The following is a 23,831-nucleotide window of genomic DNA, read 5'->3' as shown; positions in this document are numbered from 1 at the left end:
ATACAAACATTTAACTGTCACCAGCTGCCTGGCAGGTGTATATGAACAAGCAGACTGCACTGCCATTATACTCTTCCTAGTCTACAGAGGAAACATGCAGCTCGATATCAGAGCACTAACTAGGACATTCTCTGTCTATGAAAGAAACAAGATGACGCAAGCTGGATTCGAGCAGGGAAAGCAGGAAAGAAGGTAGTTGGTCTAAAAGTCTATCTACTGCATCGTACTTCTGGCCTCGGTTGACACAGAGTGCTCTTTCTACACTGGCGCCATCTAGAGGCCGGTCAGGTCCACGCATGTACGTACAGACGGACGGACAGGTTGCAGACACAAGAAAGGTGCTTACTGTGCAGATGATTCATTTTCGTGATACTTTCGGGGCCTTCCTCGTGTCAAATGCCGCCTTCTTATAAACTCAAAGTCATCCACCATCCAAAAAGATCCAAAATCATCCTCATATCTTACAAAGCATTTATGCAGGGACAAGTTGGTGCGAATAGCATTCTGTGCAACAAACAGAGGAGGAGAGAGAGGTAGTCCAAGTTTGAAAATGTTAGCGCAAAAAGGAAAGATTGGCCTTGATTGACGAGAAGATTTCTCGGTGACAGGGCTGCCTGCTCATGCCATCACGCAGTGAAAACTTTCACTCATTCAGCAAACCCTAATAACACGAAATGAACTAATTTTCAGTGAACTGAAAATACAGTTCACATCTCATCGTCAGCAGAATGGCAACCTGTCAAGCAAGAACTCTTCAGTTTAGGAGAATAAAAGCATAAAAAAACAAAGGTAGCATTTTGCAACCTACCCGCTCAATTTTTGAGGTCTCCGTTTGTAGAATTCTACCTCGTCCACTGTCCAAACAGCGCCTTTAACATTCTCAACTCTCATAAAACATTTGTGAAGACTAAGGTTGTGGCGCACAGCATTCTACACAGAAACATAAAGAAATCCTTTTACTACATGTAGGTCCACTACAACCAAAGGTGGGATGCTCCGACACCCTACACATGCTTCATTCATCTATAGTCTCTTAGCAAATACATAGTCATGTCTAAAACCATATATGCACTATCAATTTTTCTCTTTAGTGTATCAGGTAAATGTTTTGCTTTTAGCTATCATTTTTGTAAATTTGTTATTCAATGAAAACATTACTTCATGAAAGCATAGCCAAAAAGCATGTTTTTTTAAAGATATGATGACTGGAAATTGGAATGTGCTCAAAATGAACATATTTCTGAAATATTGTCTTGATTCTATTACATTCTAAAAGTGGCTCCATGATTAAGATCTAACCAAATCTAACCAAATCATTCCGAAACCGTCTATAACTGTAACGTGATACAAGCTGGGAGCATGCCCCCACTAAAGCAGGTGTAGGGCTGGGTATCACATGCACATCAATATTGGTGATTTCATGTCAGAAAAAAATAGAGATTGAAAAAAACAAAACATGATGATTGATAGATACTGTAAAGATGTTCCATAATCTGGACTTAACAAGAACAGGATTCCAGTTTATTTTGACTGGACTCAGTTACACTACCTTTCAATGAAAGAGGATACTTATTATCTGTTCATTACAAGGGACAAACAGAATTTGTATATTATGATTAGATGATTAATCATAAATTAGTAATTCCAAATTTTCTCATGTCAGAACAAAACCATTTCAACAGGTTATGTATGTTATACTAGGATACTTTTCATTCAGCTTTTGTGTGTTTGTTAATTCCGAAGCCTCTTTCAGAGAAATCACACCGATATCTAGTACTGGGATGTTTGGGAGATCTGCCTTTGGGCTCCATGCTCTGCCTACTGACATTGGCACAGTGCTCCAGCAAGTAGATATATGGTAGGGATTGCTTTCATATATAGATGTCACTAATTGTAACAAACAATCCTATATAGTATTTTAAATTCCGATAGTTTCAACAGTAAAACTTGGAAGGTATAAGTATTCTATCAATGAAGATTACAAATGACATATTTTGCTGAATGGAAAGATGAGTGCACTTCAGATGGAAAATATATGTATAGAGTATATTCCAACAAATTCCTTAGAAAAAGAAATAGTTTCGGATTGAAACTGAGGTTTGTACCAAGAGTTATTTCCCTTACACTTTAATAATGGAAGAATCATATGTCAATGTCAGAAACTGCTCAAAAGAATGCATGAAACTTCAAATTAAAGCTACATTAGGAATTCCAATGATAAACAAGAAACAGCGCCATATTCATATTCACAGTCTCGTTTTTTCTCCCGTAAACTATCCAATTAGCGAGAGCCATTAATTGTGGATATTCATATGGTCTTTAACAGTAGTTGAAATGTGTTATAAGATAACTATATCACACATATGATACGGATCATAACACATGGCCTCACATGCTTTTGAGCAGTATATTCTTCTTAAGTTTAGATGTTTCTATGGATACAGGATGGTATACATCTAGGCTAGGAGCACTGCAACTAAGGGATACAGCTTTCTATATTTAGTGGGTTCTAAAACTAAACATGGTATATAGAACTAAAAATGAAAATAAAAAATAATGCTGTATCTAATAGCTTCACATTTTTTACCCAGATGTTGAGACAATACTCGATACAAGAGCACCCTAAGGCGAATTTCTTAACGCCTCAAGCATAGTTGCATATGAACCATATACAATGATACAACCTACCAATCAAATGAGAGCAATAGAAAACTTTACATCAACATTTTGACATGATATAACTAGATCTTCCAATGTTCTTACAATTCCCTACAATTTTCCATTTGGGGCATATAAATTAAAGTGAACTAAACGTTTTTTGTTTGTTCTTTTTAAAAATTTTTGATCTCTTCAGAAATTATTACAAGAAAGGAAATGTGTACCGGCAAGAAGTTGTTAAGACAATGTCCAATCATTCCTACAAAACCTCTGTACAAAACTAAAGCAAATATTTTTTAACAAAACCTGCTGAACATTATCAACAGAAAATGTATGTTTGGATGCAAGTCTTTATATCAAACCTACTACCATAATCATAAAATATAAAAATTGACAACTCGTCAAATGAATTTTCCCCCCAAAATGTTATGATCATGGTAAGAAATAAAAAAGATTAATATCCTAAATATAAACTTTTAAAATAAAATTTGATATTCCCATCAAAAGCCATTATCATTTTACAAGCAAGGAATGCACAATATTTGCTTAGGGCATCTGTGTGCAGCATTCATGTATGTTGACAAAATTTCTTAATCCCAACTTGATAATTTGTCAGCTGAAGTCTGACCCAAACATGGCCCAAATACCAGCTGGAGTGTTCTCTGAAGAGGGCCAGTGCCTACCTTCCAAGTGGCCTCGTTACGTCGGAAGTACGCAAACGTGTTCTGAAACCACTGGTAGATCTCATTCAGCGTTAGCTGACGATGTGGAGACTCAATGATAGCCTGTGGAAAAACCAATGCCAGTGAAACAAATACGAATACTCTACCAGATCCTTTCTCAGAAAATAAACAGAAACAACCTGCAAATTATGGATAAAATGTAACTAGACTATTTAATAGTTTGTTTTTGACTAAAAGATTCTTTGAATTGTACTGCATAAAATTAATATATAACCCGTTTTTGTACAATTTGATAGATGTGATATCAGAGTTACCTCCCTTAGATCATTAACACACAATGTGTTGTGGCACTGAACATCAGTATGACTTAATTATTTGAAGGATTATTTCCCCGAAATTATGACTTAACTATTTGAAGGATTATATCCCCGAAAAAGATCTGGTCAATCTTACCTGTCTGATCAGTGACGCATAAGTAAATGGAGGCCTTACATCTGTGTTCTTGTAAAAGTCTCGATTTCTTTGGATTTCTGAAATTATGTCAGTCACAATATTTGACAAACCAATATTAATCAAACAATCAGATTTGATCAGAATAACACAAACATTGATAAGGAGTGAGTATGGTTTTACTCCATATTTCCAACAATCACATGGGGGAAAGAGACACTGGAAATTGGCTCACACATTGTACCCATGTGGGGAATCAAATACAGGCCTTAGGCGTGTTGAGCTAATGCTCAACCCAACCGCCACCTAAAATTTACCAAACATCATAACATGACATATGGGGCCAGGGACTAACCTTTGGAAAACTGTTGCAAAGTTAAATGTTTTGTTGTTGTTTTCATAGATCTCTTTTACTTGTTATTCGGAACAATGCATACACTTCTTAGGTGTAACCAATGGAAAATCTAGCCTACCTGCTGATATGGGAAGATTGCACTTGTCTGAAACTCGCCGCCTAATCGTCCCTGCACCAGTGGGTGTCGACTGAGGCGTAGCAGGTGCTTGCGACACATTGGGAAGCTGAGAGCTTGGGGTCAGTGTTGGCGTCATGGCAACCACTGGTGACGTCACCACGGTTACGGCTGGGTGAGGTGGTGCCGTTGATAGAGGAATTGAAGCGAGTTTGGGCATGATGGTGGGTGTCTGGAAGGTACACCATAACATGATAAGCTCTTCCACCAACAATAAGTTTGAAGCAAACTTTCAGAAATGAAGAGATTTATGAAGCTGAAAATCTATCTTGGCCAAAGGTCACTCCAGATTACTACATCACACATTCGCAAATATATTAAACTTAATTCAGTGCAATGAGTTTAATATAAATTGTACTTAATTCATTGCACAAAATTCCAATAAACTTAAATTAATGCTCAGAAGTTAATATTTCACAGTAGACATATCACAGCAAGAGGTACAAACATGTTTGCCGGGCACATGTTCCCATAAAACACCAATTTCCTCAATTATCCTGCCACAGGGATCAAGTCAAATAACAGTCGCAGTGACCTTAGTGCTGTGTTCATTGTATGCGCTCAAGTATAGTTTGTGAGGAAATGTTCTTACAGCTAAGTTCTGTAGACATGTGGCAAAACAAGGCTTAGACCAGACACTACTATCAAGATATGATCATATTACTGCAACAAAGTGTATCAGAATGGCCAAAAACTATAGTGATATAGATGGTATTGTCCTGCCTCAAAGTATATCTTTGGAGATGTGCAATGCTCTGCAACAAGGTGCATAACAATATTACTTAAGACAGATGTATACATCATGACAAAGTGTTTCATTACAACTCGTAACACTACGTGAGTATCAAGATATATAGTGTATGGCAAAAATGTGTTCCGTAGGAGTGAAGATCATCTGTACTTATTACATTCAGTGTGATAGGCTCGGGCTTCACTTCCTGTGGTAGCAGCTGTGGTTGCGACGGTTGTGGAGGGGGCTGCGGCGAATGCTGACGTTGCTGGGGAGGCTTCATATGGAGATGTTGCATCATCGCCTGTAACATCTCCTTCTCCCGGGACAACTGCAACAAAGCAACATCGTCGTTCAAAACTTCATTTCCAACACCAAATAAATCTCATGCCACAAATCAAAAGACCAAAAGTTTTACAAACATAGCATAAAATAACATTCTAGAAGTATTTTTCCCCCAAATGTACTGTTAACAAAATGTCAAAAATCTACTAGGGGCAGGAATGTTATTCAATATTTAAGAAAACAGTATTTTTTATCTTTATGTTAGACCCAATGGATTTGAAAAATATATACCCTACATATATACCCTATAATATAATAGCTAAGTTATTAATCAGATAAAATGTAAAGGTTTGATGTAGAGCATGCCAGTTTAGCATGAACATTTTTCTGAGGGTTTGGTAATTATCTCTGAATTTCTGGGTTTGTTTTCAAAAATGACAAGTAAAAAAGCTTGCACTGGCTGCATTTTATTCTTGAACACATAGATCTGTGAAATGTTTGTTTGTTTGTTTGTGGTTTAACACCACACTCAGCAATATTCCAGCTATATGACTGCGGTCTGTAAATAATCGAATCGGGACCAGACAATATGTAATAAGGTTGAAAAGTTCATTGTAATGTCAAAATTTGACATTTAATCTTTCGGTAATTATCAGGAAATATAAGAGTTAAACAATGGTTGCAATTACCATATAGAAATGTATGTGCTTGTTATAACAAGGTGATTCAAAAGTCAGGCATCCCATTGGCTGAATCTGCTAGAGTATTCAAATGACTGCCAGTCAAATGCTAGACAAGCCGTACGTAAAGAGGCAATAGTAGCTCATCATGTTCATCAACTACCTCTGTAGTTTAATCCAACAATAGATTAATATTCATATCAGCCTCTAAACGATAATTTCTTATCAGATACAGAAAAGCTTTTACTAAGACTTTTGTTATGTCAGGAACAATAAATAAGAATTTTTTCCACATAATACCTGACTCAAACTGTCTGTGTTGAAGGTCATGCCCCATGCCACTGTATTTTACCATATGCAAACTAGACGTGCCAAGCGCTGTTTGACACACAGCACTTTCATTACCAATTTCATGTTGATGTACGAAAATAGACATACCAAGAACTGGCACTTTCAAATACTTTAGGTACAAAGCATAGAATTTCATAATATCTTTTCGTGTCAAGGGAGCATTGGCATGTGACAGCAAAAATACTTTTAGCAAAACTTCAAAATGTCAACATTTCTGTGGTTTTGACACACCGACTAAAGTGGCATAACCTAGTCGACACATTTATGCTTTGGCAACAGCTTGCATCTGCTTACACACTGCCCTTCAGAAATTAAGGACAAAGTTCAGACAATGTAATAATTGGGGGAAAAGGTCCCATAATTGTGATCAGTACGAACACAACAACTTCACTGACAAGATACTATTTCTACAAATATTCCTTTTTTAATAAATACACTTGTTTCTACGTCATTTCTGATAGATTGTGATCAGAAGAAAATAACACAAACACAAACTAAAAAAAAAGACCCTAACTTCAGGATCTATGTAAGTAGAAACAAAATATATACTTCAATTTGTCAGAATGACAAAGCTTCCACTATGAATACAAGAGATTTCCAACCAACCAATTTAATTGGACTTTAGGTGCCATAAACTTGTCTTATATTGAGACTGATAATATGTACCTCCAAACCAAAGACTTCACATACAAGTTGATTTATTATTACTTACATAACATACAACAATGAGTGACAATTCAGGAAGAGAGAAGCAGTGGTATGTCATAATGATTTCCCCTGGCTATAATCACTGTCAAATCTAACAGCCAACAATTTGCAAAACAAATGCAAAATCAAGCTGTTATTCGTCAACCAAAATGAAGGAAGTCAGGAGGCATGACATAAACCTGTGACATTCGTACATCAAATTTCTTTTGTTCAATTATGTATTCCACTACAAAGTGAAACAAGCAGAAGAACTGACAGTGATATCACATTTATATCCCATGTATACTGCATTTAGTGCTGGGATATATCCCTGTATATTTCCCTTCCATCAACATCAAGACGAACTATTGGCCCATGAAAGTCACTGCACCAGCACACCATGTTATATGACTGGGGCAGTCACACTTATGTAGTAAACGTTGACTTGATTAATTCTTTAAGCTTTATATAGTTGACTCGAACTCGCTGGTTTAGACAGTGTGAGCCAGCACTAGAGCGTTAGCCTGGGACAGTTACTGACAGCTTTATTGGCACAAAACGCATGTTTTTCAAGTGCTATTTCCCAGTGTACTACTTGTTATCGTGGTGTCAGTGTCAACTCTTGCTTTGTAAATATGAAGCCAATTATTGCCACACCATTACTTTTTGCAATTAATTCGTGGCTGATATTTCAAGATATTTCAGGAAAGATGACAAAAGTACTGTTGGTAATGGCACGTCACAATTAACGTCAACAGTGAATAATATTTGCAGTGTCCATATCTTCTTCAATGTGCTTTGAGAATATGGTCGTGACAAAGTTACTGACTATAATATGCTACAGTGTAGCAGATTTGAAATAATAGCCACTGTATCTATAATTAATTTTTGCATGTGAGAGAGAAATAATATTGAATCATACAACTAAAAATATCTTTTAATTAAACTCTAAATTTATAAGTGTGTGTGAGTGAGTGAGTGAGTGAGTGTGGTTTAATGTTGTGCATATCAGTAAACAGCAGTATGTGAACAGAGGCCATTAAAGAGATACTGGACACATCAAGTCCCTGCTCAAACTGTATTTGGGAACTTACCTGTATTTCCAGCTGACTAACGACCTGCATCTGCACTCTCGCCTGTGCAGTACTTCTATCGTCCAATACATGCTCACTGTTCAGGTGTCTGCCGAAAAAAATATACAACATGGTGTCAACTTAAACAAAATGAATACAATGGCATCATCAATGGAGCCTGGCAACAGCATCCGTTAGTATCTGGGATCAGACTCGAGCAGATCCTGACATGACTAAGGTATGCAACTCTGCACAGCAAATTCTGACACCTTAGGTCCCTTGGTCCAAGAATCCCCTGATGCATAATTAAATCACACGCTCCTCTAAACTAAAATGTTTGTTGGAGTAATGTAAGCTTCCCAATACTGGGCTGTCACAATGGATGTACGCATAACACACATTTGCTCCAAATGAAAGTCATGGGGCCCTTGTCATTACCACAGTGTTTTGAAAGTTAAATTTAAGGGGTCATTCGAGTCAAAGACTAGCAGTAAACCAGAAGGACCCAGGAATCTACTCAATTTGGTCCACCGTCAAAATAATTATCTCCCTTGCATGTACATTGTAATTTGAAATACATATCCTTAAACACAATGAAAACAATCTATCTGGGAACAACTACTGATGTATAGTTGGCAGTGAAGAGGACTTCTGTTGAAAATTTGAAAATCTAGTTATAGTGTGATTGCAGCGAAAATACAGGATTTATGGTGATGATGTAATAGAGGTAGAGGATTTGTAAGAATTATTTTATATGTTCAGAAAATGATCCAATTCAGTTACATAAAGAGTGTTTCTTAATGTGAGAAATGGCTGCCTTGTTACCTTGGCAGATACATTTTCTAAACAACACCTACTTCGTGGACAACCTTGAAAGACTCAGACCAAAATTTTACTAGGAAATAATTGAGTGATTTTTTTCAATTCATCTTCCCTTCACTACCCTGCTCGGTGCACTCGCTGATCCTGCAAGTAAAATGACGTCACATGCTGCATGCGCCATGAGAAAGGCTTCTATCACACCTATAGACAGCTAACCAGTTCAGCCTTAACATTTCTCGGTAACCTTCATGCTTGTGTACTGGCAGGACATTTTTATATCGAAACAATGATGTGTCTATTGCCATGTCCTGAAATTTATGTTCTGAGAGCCAGTGATAGAGTGGATGATGACCCTGTCTGCTTATATTCTAAAAGTAAACCACATGATGGCTGTTCGAAGGAAGGCGCTGGGATCAGCAGAGATGCCAACCCTAATTGAAGCTTTGGGGTTCTCAGTGGGGTAAAAAAGCATCATTTCATGTGAAAAAGAGCAATGGTAAGAGTACCATGATATGATGCTGGTTTTCGCGTTGACATTTTCGTTAAGCCTATACGTGTACATGGAGCATGGGTACACCTGACCTGATGCAAGTAATGTAGCTTCACTATTCTGAAAACAGGGCAACAAAGCTCAAAATAAGCAGAAAAAATGACTAAACATTGAAATTACTAGAAATTGAATATCAACCCAAACATAAAAAAAACATCAACATAAAAAACAGCACGAGAAACCTCATCAGTGACATATGTCAAGGCCACATTCAAACAAAAACATTGCATTTTAAATTACTTTGGTAATTATAGATCATAAATCACTTACAAAAGCATTTAATTCAAGCTGCTATGCGGGGGGCAAGCCCTCCAAACCCCGATATTGTTTAGCTAGGTGACAAAAAAATGGCGTCTGAAACACTTCATTCATTTAGAAAACACGTGGTCAAAGCTCCACACCTTCACAAAGTTCATCATGTGACAATATAAACTGTACTGCAAAAAGCCAATATGGTGTTTCGAGTTCCTAAGAAATATCGGTGTACATGCAACTAGCTCTCTGTAGAATGCTTCATGTGATCAGTGCATTAACAATTTGTTCTTCCTGATGTCACACAAGTAAATACTTGGTAAAAAAAATGTCAAAAATTGTAATTTGGGGAGGATAAGCATAATAGCGTAAATTTAAGGCTCAAAACGTAATTATTACGCCAAAAGCTATAAGCACTTCATCTATAAAACTTGACATATATTTTAGTTGTTTACATATCCCTTTCCATATTGTATCGTTGATGATATGATGATATTTATGCATTTCAGTACAGCATGTAAGTGATGGTACGTGAAACATGAGGGTCTTATGCAGCATGTACAGTTTGTCAGAAAATTGTGAATTTTGACAGCAACACAAGTACTTAGTAGGTGTATTGCTGGCACCTTTCTCAAATCAAATGGATACATCATGTCCAAAGAAAAGACTCAATACCACTGTTGTCTTTGTTCACTGAAAATCAGGACACTGCATGGATTTATAAGGGAGCTAGTCAACACACTTATGTCACCAAAACAAGAAGCTCCAAATATTATTTACAGTAAACTACGTTTATAACGAACTGACCGATATAACAAACTTACTTTTTAGTCCCGAGGTTTTGTTATATAAACGCTGTATATATGCTTATAACGAACTGCGGTTATTACAAACTAAAATTAGTGGTGTCTTCGAGTTTGTTATAACCATAGTTTACTTTACATCTATATATGTATCATACACACTGTCTGGAGAAGTCAGTATGATTTCTTGTTTGTTAGGACAACTCTGCAACTAACTACTATTGTCAGAGCATGACTATCAGAATGTCACAAATTATGTGGATCAATTAATTAATTAATCAATTACACCTGTGATGACACATAACATTCAATGATGATTACATTTTATAAGGGACAGAATAATATCGATCGATTATTTATTTCAAACTGTCATGATGGGTATGCATATTGCAATTGAGCAACTCATTGGTTGACAGAGTGTTTTTTTAAATTATTGTCAGGACTTTAATAAAAACAAGCGTATAGTCGACGAAGTCATCTATATCCCCTGCCCATTTTAACATGTTATAGTCCCAAACCAGGTAACTGACCCAACATTTCTCTTAGCTCATGTCAAAATAGCTGCAATGGAAATTCTAAAATAAAAATTTCTAAAATTCCTAACTAGCAAAAGACACCAGTTCAGTATGTGCCTGGTAAACATGCAAATTTTTGTTAGAAAGTATTGAATGGGTTTTGAGTTACGCTCTGGAAACGAACTCAACCCTATAGAACCTAAGTCCATCTTGTTGCCATTGAAACATAAAAAATATAAGTTTCTAAAATTCCCAAATAGCAAAAGGCACCAGATCAGCATGAGTCTGATAGACATGCAAAGTTTCGTAGAGAAGTATTTAACGGTTTCTGAGTTATGCTCCGGAAATGATTTTGGGATGCATGCACGGATGGACGGACGGAACTCATTTCAATATCCCCCCCCCCAATAACTGACAACATGTGTAGGAAGAAATGTTGATATGACACTTGCATTTATACTCGGTTAATTTATTCTGCATATCATGTATTTTTATTGTTAGGTAAGGCACAGATGTATAAAAATTATAGATCCATGGTGAAGGATCAAAGAACACCTGTGTGCTGCAGATGTAGGCCAATATGGAAGTAACACAAAGGCTGATAAATATAGTGAGTTTGCATGATGTCAGTGATGTGATGTTACCTCAGACTGACAGAATGCCTCGTTTTCAGACGTAAATAAGGCTGAGGCTATACAGTTTTTCAGGGTATTTTTCTCACTACCTTCCATTCTGTCAATTCATGTTTTAGCTGCAGACCATACAAATGTTGTTGTAACTTACAATCACTGCAAAGCATGTGCTAGTTCAGATATCCAGGGTCTCGTTCCACAAAACGATCTTAGTGCTAAGATGATCGTAGCTCCCATACTTTAACATAGGCTTACGACAGTAGTAGTGCTGAGATTGCTTTGTGGAACAGGGCCCAGTACCGTTATTGAATGAAGGTGTAACATGGTACCGTTGCTTGGCTCCGTCTCTAAATGTCACAAGTTATTGCAGCGCACAATGAGCTGGTATAATGAAACTATACAATACTGTAACAGACCTATATAATACTGTTATAGACCTATCTTGTACAACAAAGTTTAACTCACTTAGAAAATGCATGGTAGTCATCACAAGGAGTGTCACAACCTGGCCACTTGCACACACTGTGTCGGAAGAGAGGGTTGCTGGGTGGGGCAGACCCGTTGATGGCCTCACTGCCAATTTGAGCCTTGGCACTGTCATTATGGCGGATGCTGATTGGTGCAGCCTGGTTGAGGGGAGCAATACCTGCAACAAACAGCTCTCAAATAAGTCTTGTGTTCACATATGAGCTTGTTTCTTCCCTAGTTGCTGAATTGAATAAGATGATGTTTTCATATAAAAAAATACAGCACAAATTCAATGTGTGGGAATCGTACACAAATAAATTGTACTCATAATGGGAAATGAACCTGCAACAATACTAGCGAACAAAATAAAGATGTGCTCAAAACTTTTGTTTGTTGTTTAACGCCACACTCAGCAATAGTCCAGCTATGTGATGTCAGTCTGTAAAAAATCAAGTTTAGGCCAAACAACCCAGTGATTGACATCATGAGCACCAATCTACACAATTGGGATACAATGACATGCATCAACCAAGTCCGCAAGCCTGACCACCCGATCCCCTGAGTCGCCTTATAATACAAGCATAGTTGCCATTTTCGGCAAGCATGGGTTGAAGTGAATAAAAAATAAGATGTGCAAGATATCCTTTTCTCCCATTCCTAAATATGACTCACATCTTTTTCAAAATCATTTACGTATGTATGTCACAAATTTGACCTGAACATATTTAATGAACAAATATGAATAAAAGTAATTTTTCAATCATTAAAGCAACACAACATAAACTTTCAAATAAGAACATGAATTGAAATAGACAATAATATTAATCAAACATTGAGGGTCAATCAATGACTTTTTTCGTAATCCACGATTATTCCTCTATGTTGTACAATGGCCAATAAGGTGTACCTTACACATAATAATCCTTTACATTAATTTTGGATGGAAAGGAAAGAGATCTATTTACTTTGACAGGTATTTGTTTATGCTGACACGAACGTCAGCATGAATTCAGCTATCATGTGAAATTTAATTGTCTCTTTATGGCTATGCGAGACGAAAATATGTATTATTCATACAATCCATGATCCTCAGAACATAATTTATGAAGGACATATTTCTATCTTGCAAACATAACCCAAACATGATTGTTATCACAGTACATAAAATCAATAATGAATTCAATACTACAAGAAAGAATATTCTGATATAAAAGTCTGAAAGAAACAAACTAAATACCAAACAGTCCCTGGTTATGTTGCACTGTTGTCATTAAACTTATTAAATATTTACACAGTTCTCAAATCAATGGAACATATTTCAATGACATAGAAATATCACCCTTATTTATCCAAATATCAACAATGCTTATAGCCTCATATCACACAAGCACACAAGATTTGTTTACCGTTGTCATGGCAACTACCAATTGTTTTATGTGTATTTACTACAGCAATAGCCAGTGAATACACAAGATATACCATGTTTTGGTAACAGCGAAATACATGTGTGTGAAACCGCACTATCAATTACTGATCAATGGGTTAACTATTCTGCCATAAGTGAGACTCTGATAGCAAAAAGGGACACTATATTGACAATACTGTGTGTGACCTGTGCTACAGCAAGGACATTTCAATTATCATATCAAACCAAAAACTACGGAAGCCTTTTAGCGCCATTTGTTATTTTAAAAATATTTCTTGAAATTTCAAAATGTTATGTTGAAATTACAAGACACATACTAAGTTGAAATTTCCAGATAATGATCTTGAAATTTCCAGATAATAAGTTGAAATTTCCAGAAACTAACTTGAAATTTCAAGATCATTATCTTAAAATATCAGCTTAGTATGTATCCTGAAATTTCAACTTAGTATCTTGAAATTTCAACAAAGCATCTTGAAATTTCAACTTAGCCTTTGAGGGCCATTTTTGAAAAGATTTTTTTTCTTGAAAATTTTAAGATGCTATGTTGAAACTTCACGATACATAAGTTGAAATTTCAAGATAATGATCTTGAAATTTCAAGATAATAAGTTGAAATTTCAAGAACTTACTGGAAATTTCAACTTATCATCTTTAAATTTCAATATAACTTCTTGAAATTTCAACATAGTAACTTGAAATTTCAAGAAAAAAACAAAAAAACCCAAAAGGCTTCCCTTAAAAAAACACAAGGTGTCAGCAACCCATTCTTGCTGTAACAGGCGACTATGCTTGTTGTAAGAGGCGTGGATCGACGATCATGATGTCAATCACTGGATTGTCTGGTCCAGACTCGATTATTAACAGACTGCCATCATTTTGCTGGAATATTGCTGAGTGCGGCATTAAACAACAAACAAAACAAACAAAACCATTTTGACTTTGATTTTGACTGAGACAGAATGCTCTCTTCTATTTGGGAAGGATGTACAATCATAATTGTCAAATCAAGGTAACAAGTTGCAACATAATGTTACAAAAAGAAAAAGCTATACTGATGAGAATGTGAGCTGTATGTTGAATAAGTGGGGATAACTCAGTTATATCATGACACATCAGCTCGATGTGGGAAGAAAGCCCAATGTGACGTAGGCAGGAGATATTTATCACTAAAACATGAGTGCGAATATGGTATAAACAGAACTTAAAAAGGACCATAACAGGGGTGAATCTGTTCTCAACACATTGAGTTGGCATGCCTGAAGCTAGTATTAATATATGGATTATTATTAGCCGAGCTTCCCAGACCAAATAGTATTTTAATCGTTCTTCGGTCTAGCGGCGAAAGTTTGTTTTTTTTAAACTTGGGATGTTCACTGGATTGACCACACAACCATTTCAAAATGAAAAAAATTTAACTTTAGAAGGAAATATCACGTTTGATTTGGGGAAATGTGTTTCCACTTTTGTATGGTTGTAGGACACATTTCAAGGCTACTTCTCGCCCCATTATCAGGTGTATCTATGACTGTGCTTGTCATATCTTTACTTTGTAAATTGTATGCACACTATACACATTGCTTCTACTCTTTATATAATATATTTTACCACAAAAAAAAGAAGAGACAAACATTGTGATGTTGACACAGACTTGACATCCATTTATTTGTGGTTCCCACACTATACATACAATGAATCTTGCTGAAATTTCAACATTTTTCACACGTTTTTCATGCCTTTTTGTGAGTGTTAATACTGTTTTCTGAAGTTTTCAAAACACTTTCAGAACTATTATATTTAACCTTCAAATGGTCTTGGAACTTCTCCTTGTTAAAAAAACCTATGTGCCCGTCCAGCTTTTCAAGTGCCCTTCAAGACGCTACCTTAAGCACTTCCTACAATCAGTTAAGAAAAAGAGACTCTTAACTTCAAGAAAAGTTTCATCAATGAAAGGACAAATATGCTTGTCAGAAAGTCGAAGTTTTATCCTGATAATGGATAAGAGTCTGCAAGAGACGAAGTTTTGATGAACAATGTGCAACTGATTCATAGCTCGATAAACTTTTCATTTACATGCTCTATAACATGTAAATGTCAAAATCTGACATAAAATAGGAATTATGATGTTCTCAAAGGGACAAAAAAATAATCCCAGCCTATGAATTTTATTGTGTCAAGTGTATCACGCTCACTCAAGACACAAATAACAATAATTTATACTTTTGCACTCACATGACTTGTAATGGAACATGCAACAGGTTCATAAACCATGAATATGACTCCGGGAATAGAGAAGGCTTGTCATTCTGGAGCCCTGTAGCTGAATTTCAAAGAAACTAACATTTTTAAATATGCACTCAATGACCTCCCTTGCCAATCCGTATGGATAGATGAATAAATTCAAATGGTTTTATTTAGTTATTTTTCAGAAGACAAAGAGGGGGCTCTAATTGGGGTTTGTTTAAACAAAGGTGAAAATAGTTAAAAACATTGGGACAATATCTTAATTAAAATTTTGTCATTTTATCACTCCTTGATATTTTACTCAGGTAGGTAAACCAATGTCTTTTTATCCCAGGCCAGGCTTTTTTTGGTTTTCAGAATTGTGAAAGTGAAAAGTTTGGTCCATTGTCTGAAAAACATAATTATACAGAATTTTCTTTATACATCGTTAAGTTTGATTAAGATCAGTAGGTGATAAACTTTTATTTAACTTGGTCTGGTTTGGGTCCTTGTAAATATTATAAATCTAACATTTGACTTGTCATTATGATTTCTTGTTGAAACAATTCTGTTTTAGAAATATAAAAATCCCTTAGATTATTCTCATTGTCAAAGCGATCATTACCCTCACAAATTAAAAAAAAACACCCCAAAAAACCTTTGTCATTCTGATTTTTTTCTTTCTGAATTTTCAAAATTTAAGGTCAGCGGATCCATAGAGTCAGTAAAACAAGTGTACAGCCACGGCCACGGCCACACACTGTTCTTGCCTAACAGCCCATGCCTAACTTTCACATTTTTTACTAGTTTGTGAACTATCGGAAAATACTTCTGTGTATCAGTTGTGGGGAGGAAACTGGCTGTATTCCTGACTACAAATGTAACAGACTTGTCCCTTCAATGCTATAATACATTTATTCAATGTTTATCACATTGTATGTTGCTCTAGGTGGCAAGTGATTCAGATCAAGTAAGAAGCAATGTTGTTAAACAGTAATCCAATTTACATTATTTTGTGAGTGAGAGAATCAGGTTTTGTGTTTGAGTTACATGACAGGTTCAACATTTAATAAAATATGTGTTGGCTCTAATGCAAAAATGTGGTCCATTGCTAGTGATGGGAAATAGAAATGAAAAAAGCACCACTTCTAAAGATGTCGTCTTTATCTTGAGCAAAGTAAGTTTAAAGGGCCAACAACAAATAATTTTCTTTCCAAAATTAATAAATATGCTTGATGCACACACAGATTGTTTGCTTCTTGGTTAACGCCACACTTGCCAATAACCCATCTATATGATGGCGGTCTGTAAACAATCGAGTCGGGACCAGACAATCCGGCAACTGACGTCATGAGCACCAATCTATGCAAATGGGATACGATGACATGCATCAACCAAGTCAGCGTGATTGACCACCCGGTCCCGTTAGTGGCCTTATAATAAAAGCATAGTTGCCATTTTCGGCAAGCATGGGTTGCTGAAGACCTCTTCTATCCCGGATCTTCATGTGTCACACAGATTGTATGAAGTTAGGAGAGGTTGAGAATACAAGCTCTACGTCCCACACCCACACGGCCTACCGTATGTGTCATTGATCAATCAACCACACTGTCAAATAAACATTTCTGGTGGGAAAAAATTATTTTTCAAATCAGCCATGTGATCATTTAAAATAACCTGAGTACCATGGTACAAAACAACCTTAGCTACAAAATAACCTCTCTGTTATCAAACGATTACAGTAGGTTATTGACAGCCTTAAACCTCTCGAACTCCATGAGACACTGTTTGTTCTTTCTGCCCCATTTTGTTAACTTCAGGTGTCAGCTTCTTCAACATCTGTCACAAAACTTTTGATTAAATCTATGTGGATGACAACATCATCAGATGAAACAAGGCAACAGCTTGATTATGAAAAAGTGAAATGTCGATATTGACAGCAGGTCATCCCTGGAAACTGAACTTGCCTGCCATGTTTGGACCAGTATTGTTCAGATAATAGTTTCTAATATATTATGTTTTTTCCACTTATTATTTGACATAATTTGCATATTGGTTGTTGGCTTATTGGGTCTTCCATACATTATATTAAACAATTTTATTATTACTAATCTATGCTATATCTATATCTATATCGTATAATGTACAATTGTACAGAGTTTTGAAACTTTAAGTTGTTGTTGTTGTAGTCTTTCTAACTGGTGTTGATAATCAAGTTTTATCTTAAATAAAGAATTGTTTTTTTTAATTTTCACATGAGGTTTTCATGAAGTTTTGAACCTTTTTAATAGAGGTTATGCCCTATGAATTCACACATAATTGCTGTGATATGTGCAATATTACAGTTATATCACAACATTTACCCTTTAGTCTGCAATATTAGTTATATCACATTTACCCTTTAGTCTGCAATATTAGATATATCACATTTACCCTTTAATCAGCAATATTACAGTTATATCACAACATTTACCCTTTAATCTGTAATATTAGTTATATCACATATACCCTTTAGTCCACAATATTAGTTATATCACAACCTTTACCCTTTAGTCTGCAATGTTACAGTTATATCACATTTACCCTTTAGTCTGCAATTTTACAGTTCTATCAACATTTAGCCTTAGCTTGCAATATTACAGTTAAATCACATTTAGCCTTAGTCTGCAAAATAATATATCACAACACTTAGCCTTAGCCTGCAATATTAGTTATATCACAATATTTAGCCTCAGCCTGCAATATTACAGTTATATCACAATATTTAGCCTCAGCCTGCAATATTACAGTTTTATTACAACATTTAGCCTTTGCCTGTAATATCAGTTATATCATACATTTAGCCTCAGCCTGCAATATCACAGTTATATAACAACATTTAGCCTCAGCCTGCAATATTACAGTTATATCACAACATTTAGCCACAGCCTGTAACAGTACAGTTATACAATAACATTTAGCCTCAGCCTGCAATATTACAGTTATATCACAACATTTAGCCACAGCCTGCAAAAGTACAGTTATATAACAACATTTAGCCTCAGCCTGCAATATTACAGTTATATCATTGTTATAAGCTCTGGATCAACCAAATCAATTGTGTGTAACAGAAGTAGGATTGTCATGGTACGATGACTTATTATCATCACAACTGTCTTCATGGTAATCTAGAACCTCAGAATTTAAAGTGTATTTGGCAATTTTAACTTTCTGAATACAATGGTTACATTAACCCATTGAAGTGACTGTTCATACTCTCTAGCCATTGTGATCACTTGATCCTAAATTGATATTCATTGAGCTCAAACAGCCATGAGATACCGGGTTCCTGCCACACAGGGTCCAAGCAATGAAAGGTTGACACATATTTCATAACAATAATGACATTTATTAAGAGTTAAGACTAAGACAATATATTTCTGTTAGTTAGACATATGCATGAACCTTCCAATGTGTTTCTGAACTCGTATTTTCATAAAACACTAAACCCAACATCTATAATGTTCCCTATAATTTAGCTGGTCCTATAAAAAATATTTCAAAACAACATGTGCCCGTGTTATATTATTCCAGTTCACATGTGTAGACAAAAATCAATAAAGAAAATCAATTTATTTTATATTTCAATATTCACAGGTCAAAGAATATCATAGTTGACTCTATGAAAGTAGCACAAAACAAGAAACAGATTATAGAAATGGGATGTCAGGAAACTTCTCCAGCCTTGATTTTCCTTCTGATGATGCTTTGAACAAACAAATAACCATGAGCAGTTCTTGGGGGAATATTATTAAGTGCATGGGTCAGAAGAAAGGTGTTTATTCCTTGAGTTTAGGTTACCAACAGTAAACAAAACGCCCTGGCAACAGTAAACATTCAACCCTTTCTAAACATCCTGTCTCGTTGAGCACTTGATGTAAGACAAGCAGGAGAGAGCTGACTCATTCTACTCTTGTTTATTTATTTTATGGCTGAATCAAATTGTGTTTCTTCAGACTGCATTGCATGCTGGGATATGAGAAGGAAGTCGGCTGTGACACTATCCACGTACACATGTGCACATTTACTTTCAGAAATACAAACTGTGTAGGAGTTCACGCAAGTCCAAGAACAAGCAACCTGGATCAGTTGTATCTGATCAACATCGTAAATTTAGAAAGATGCCAAAATCATAAATTAAATAAGGTTATGAATACAATCTGAATGAACATCTGAAGTCTCCCGGTCTTATACCTTTTCTATCTCAGACATTGAGAAATATACACTTATAAATATACTTTGCTTTCTGCAGAAAATTACTTAAATTAACATTTTAACTAATTTTCTAACAATATTTATGATCAATTTCAGTTATTAAACCTAACGTCATGTGTTTACTCATGGGTGAGCAATGTGAATAATACATTATGGATTGCAGACAAAAGTAGAAACATCTTGACAGATAAATTTATTAGTTATAAAAAGCTGCTTGAAGTATGGTTGAAGTTCAGTGGCAAGCCTGACATAAATAGGATACATGTACATTGAAACAAATATTTTCTGGCTAAATAGAGTCAGCATTAAGGAGTTGCATTAATATATTTCAGCTCTGATGTGTGTACCCATAAAATAGAAAAATAATATCCAGGCCCCGAGATCATTCTGTTCTACAATGTGAGTGTAGCTAAGTCAATGGCATATAGTTGATACCGTAGTCATGGAACTATGAATATCATAAAGCTATGACTATCGTAAGTCAAAGACAGCGCATATGAGAAACAATTATCATAGAGTTATGACTATCGTAAGAGAATGATGGTGTATAGTTGATACAATTGTCTGTCATTGAGCTACGACTATCGTAAGTCAATGGTGGTGTATAGTTGATACAATTGTCTGTCATTGAGCTACGACTATCGTAAGTCAAAGACAGCACATATGAGAAACAATTATCATAGAGCTACGACGATCATAAGTCAATGGTGGTGTATAGTTGATACAATTGTCTGTCATTGAGCTACGACTATCGTAAGTCAAAGACAGCACATATGAGATACAATAATCATAGAGCTACGACGATCATAAGTTAATAATGGTGTATACCTGATACAATTGTCTGTCATTGAGCTACAACTATCGTAAGTCAAAGACAGCACATATGAGATACAATAATCATAGAGCTACGACGATCATAAGTTAATAATGGTGTATAGCTGATACAATTGTCTGTCATTGAGCTACAACTATCGTAAGTCAAAGACAGCACATATGAGATACAATAATCATAGAGCTACGACGATCGTAAGTCAATGATGGTGTAAAGTTAATACAATAGTCATAGATCCACGATTACAGTAAGTCAATGATGGCGCATGGCTGATACAACAGTCATTGAGCTACAAATATCATAAGTCAATGATGGCATAGAGTTGATACAAAAGTCACAGTGCTACGACTATCGTAAGTCAATGATGGCAGTTCATGGTCATGGTCTGTTCATGGGGTTGGCCAGGGCAAAAAAGGAAAGATATGCATGGGAGTTATTGGTCAGCAAACACCCCCTACCAAGACTTCCAATAGTATTCACTCCCAGTATCTAAACATTGGATAACAGGTAGCACCTGTCAGTCATTGGTTCATTAAAATCAGTCACGTGTGTGCGACTAAACATGGCGGATTAATGGTCCTGCATGACACAGACTGGTATTTAACATCAGTGACAAAAAATAGATTAATACTGTAAATCTCACAGTGAATATGTCATTTGTTAAACAGAGCTGCCAATATATTCAATTTCGTGACCTGCTGACATATACATGCTGAGAAGTGATAAATAGAACACAACTGGTAATAACAGTACTTAGTAACTGTCCTTACCTGGTAATAAGAATCCATCAACTGGAATTCCACCATTGGTCATATATGAGGGAGCTTGTATCACAGTTGTCTGGGGAGGAACAGTCACGCTAGGTGCGCTCGTTACACTTGGAATTGTGGGTATTGTCAACCCATTTTTGGGTGTTTCTTCCAATCCTGATTGCGCTGCCACTTCCTTCCACAACTGCTGAATTTCGGCAGGAGACATCATTCCTGAAGTAGAAGGCAACATGGAGTGCAGATACGAGTTATATAGCACCTCTGGGGTATAACCATACCCACCTCCTACAGGGGAAATAAAACCCAGATTTGGGGGAACTGACAGCAACGAACACATATTCTTGGGATAGCCAACAGTTTTTTGAAAGTGGCTGCTGTAGTCCCTCTTCATCATCACACTGTAATTCATAAATCTGATACAGTGTCGTGCCTCAACACAGTATTAAAGTTAAGTGCGTGAAGACAGTTTCTACACACCATTAAGAAGCGAGAGTTGTTTGTTCACCAACATCAAACCCGTTGAGAAAATGTCAGCAATGTTTCATTCACAAACACACATAGAAAACATGTTTTTGTCAGATTATCCTTCCAACACAGCACAAAGCGGTTCTGAAATAAATCCTCCACATCAGTCACTCTCCAACTGTTCTGTGTTAAAATTACTGCTTCCTTTGTGAGGACAGAAAATTACTAAACATCGATCTATCTTTCCATCTTAGCTTGTCTCTAGTTGGACAATTTTATAATGGGCAGGCGGGATAAACAAACTGGCTGTTTGCCAAAGGCAACTGTGTAAACAACCCAAGCCCTGACACTGGTGTAAACAAATCAATTATAAATAGTCTCGTAGTCTGGAGTTTGCTACAGATATAAACAAGGCCCAGAAAGCTTTTATCTTGCCTGCCTAACAATTCTCCAACACAAACAAGCAACTGCAGTGCTTTTAATAGACTAATTCAGTTGGACCATACACTCTAGTACGAAACATATCAGGGCTATATTCCCTGTCCATGTTCTATTGAATGTATTCAATGGCAGGGATTATATGATGGAGTGTGCGTATAACACTAAACAATCGCTCCTGTATCTCCCAGCCTGCCTAATGACTACTTTCTATGTTGTTTGCAACATGACAGCACAATAGTCGCACAACATAAAGCTTTAAATGAAAACCAACAAGGAGTGGGTTTTTCGCCTCAGCTTTTTGTTAAATAATGAATGCTACCCAAACACTGCAAGAGCGTTGCCATGGTTTCGGTAGAGCGTATAAAAATGATAAACAATTGACAACAAACAGTAATAGGAGACTGTTTTGATAGTTATTCATCATGATATATTCAAGCGTGGAGTATAATCATTTCACATTCATCAAGTTGATAGGAAAGCCAAGATGATAATAACCAAGGATGGAGATAATGTTTGTCTAACATCAGCCATGTTGTATATCCCCTCAACAGATTAAATTGCTATTGGGAAACATCTTCAGGGGCACCCATTTATGGGATATTGGCTATAGATTGACGCACACATAGTTCATCCAGTTACACCATCAGAACACAACCTCATGGATATCAACATTCCCCAGTGTAGTTACAACACAAATAGATATGGATTGCCTTTCTCTACTATTTGTAGTAGGCTGAAAGAAATATTACAGTTCGCTTGGTAATACATTTATTTTTTGCAATTCTGAAAAAAATCAAAATAATTGCTCATGAATTAGGTATTTTAGAAAAGAAGAAAAAACATGACAATAAAAGTACTATCATTTCCCCATATAAATATACAGGCACAGTAATGCAGCTGTCCTTTTGACTCTTGTATGGTCAGATTTATGTTTTGGAAAAACAAATATTTTATAACATGGCTGCATAAAAGATATAGCAGGACTACCACCGACACTCGAAGATTTCCTATTAGCACAATGTGTCTGTGACGGTAATGGTGTACAATCACAAGTACAAAGCAGCCAAGTAACCACACCAGAGGCAAGGGCGTGATACGACATATTTACAATACACGGGATCATTATACAATGCATGTAATACAGTAAATCTATAATGCCATTAAGAACTGTATTTCCTCTATTAGACGCTGGGTCTCTAGTAGAGGCCAGGTCCATCACTTGATGAAATTAATTATCCCTATCACATGAAC

General features: G+C 36.1%; 1 protein-coding gene across 3 annotated transcripts in view; it reads right to left on the bottom strand.

The window, feature by feature from the left end:
- The window catches only part of LOC124145860 (forkhead box protein P1-like), an 84,259-nt gene that overhangs the window by 13,302 nt on the left and 47,126 nt on the right, over positions 1-23,831 (bottom strand). For all 3 annotated transcript variants that reach the window (XM_048383188.1, XM_048383186.1, XM_048383187.1), the window contains 8 exons: positions 21,675-21,887; positions 12,167-12,347; positions 8,149-8,236; positions 5,230-5,382; positions 4,265-4,493; positions 3,795-3,871; positions 3,342-3,443; positions 809-930 (listed from right to left, as the gene is read on the bottom strand). In XM_048383188.1, the coding sequence (XP_048239145.1) occupies positions 809-930; positions 3,342-3,443; positions 3,795-3,871; positions 4,265-4,493; positions 5,230-5,382; positions 8,149-8,236; positions 12,167-12,347; positions 21,675-21,887 (1,165 nt within the window). The remainder of the gene's footprint in view (positions 1-808; positions 931-3,341; positions 3,444-3,794; positions 3,872-4,264; positions 4,494-5,229; positions 5,383-8,148; positions 8,237-12,166; positions 12,348-21,674; positions 21,888-23,831) is intronic.

This window comes from Haliotis rufescens, unplaced genomic scaffold (genome assembly GCF_023055435.1).
Source record: "Haliotis rufescens isolate VD_foot unplaced genomic scaffold, xgHalRufe1.0.p SCAF_45, whole genome shotgun sequence".
NCBI lineage: Eukaryota > Metazoa > Mollusca > Gastropoda > Lepetellida > Haliotidae > Haliotis > Haliotis rufescens.
Note: the sequence above shows the minus strand (reverse complement) of the source record. Positions and strands in the feature narration are given on the sequence as shown.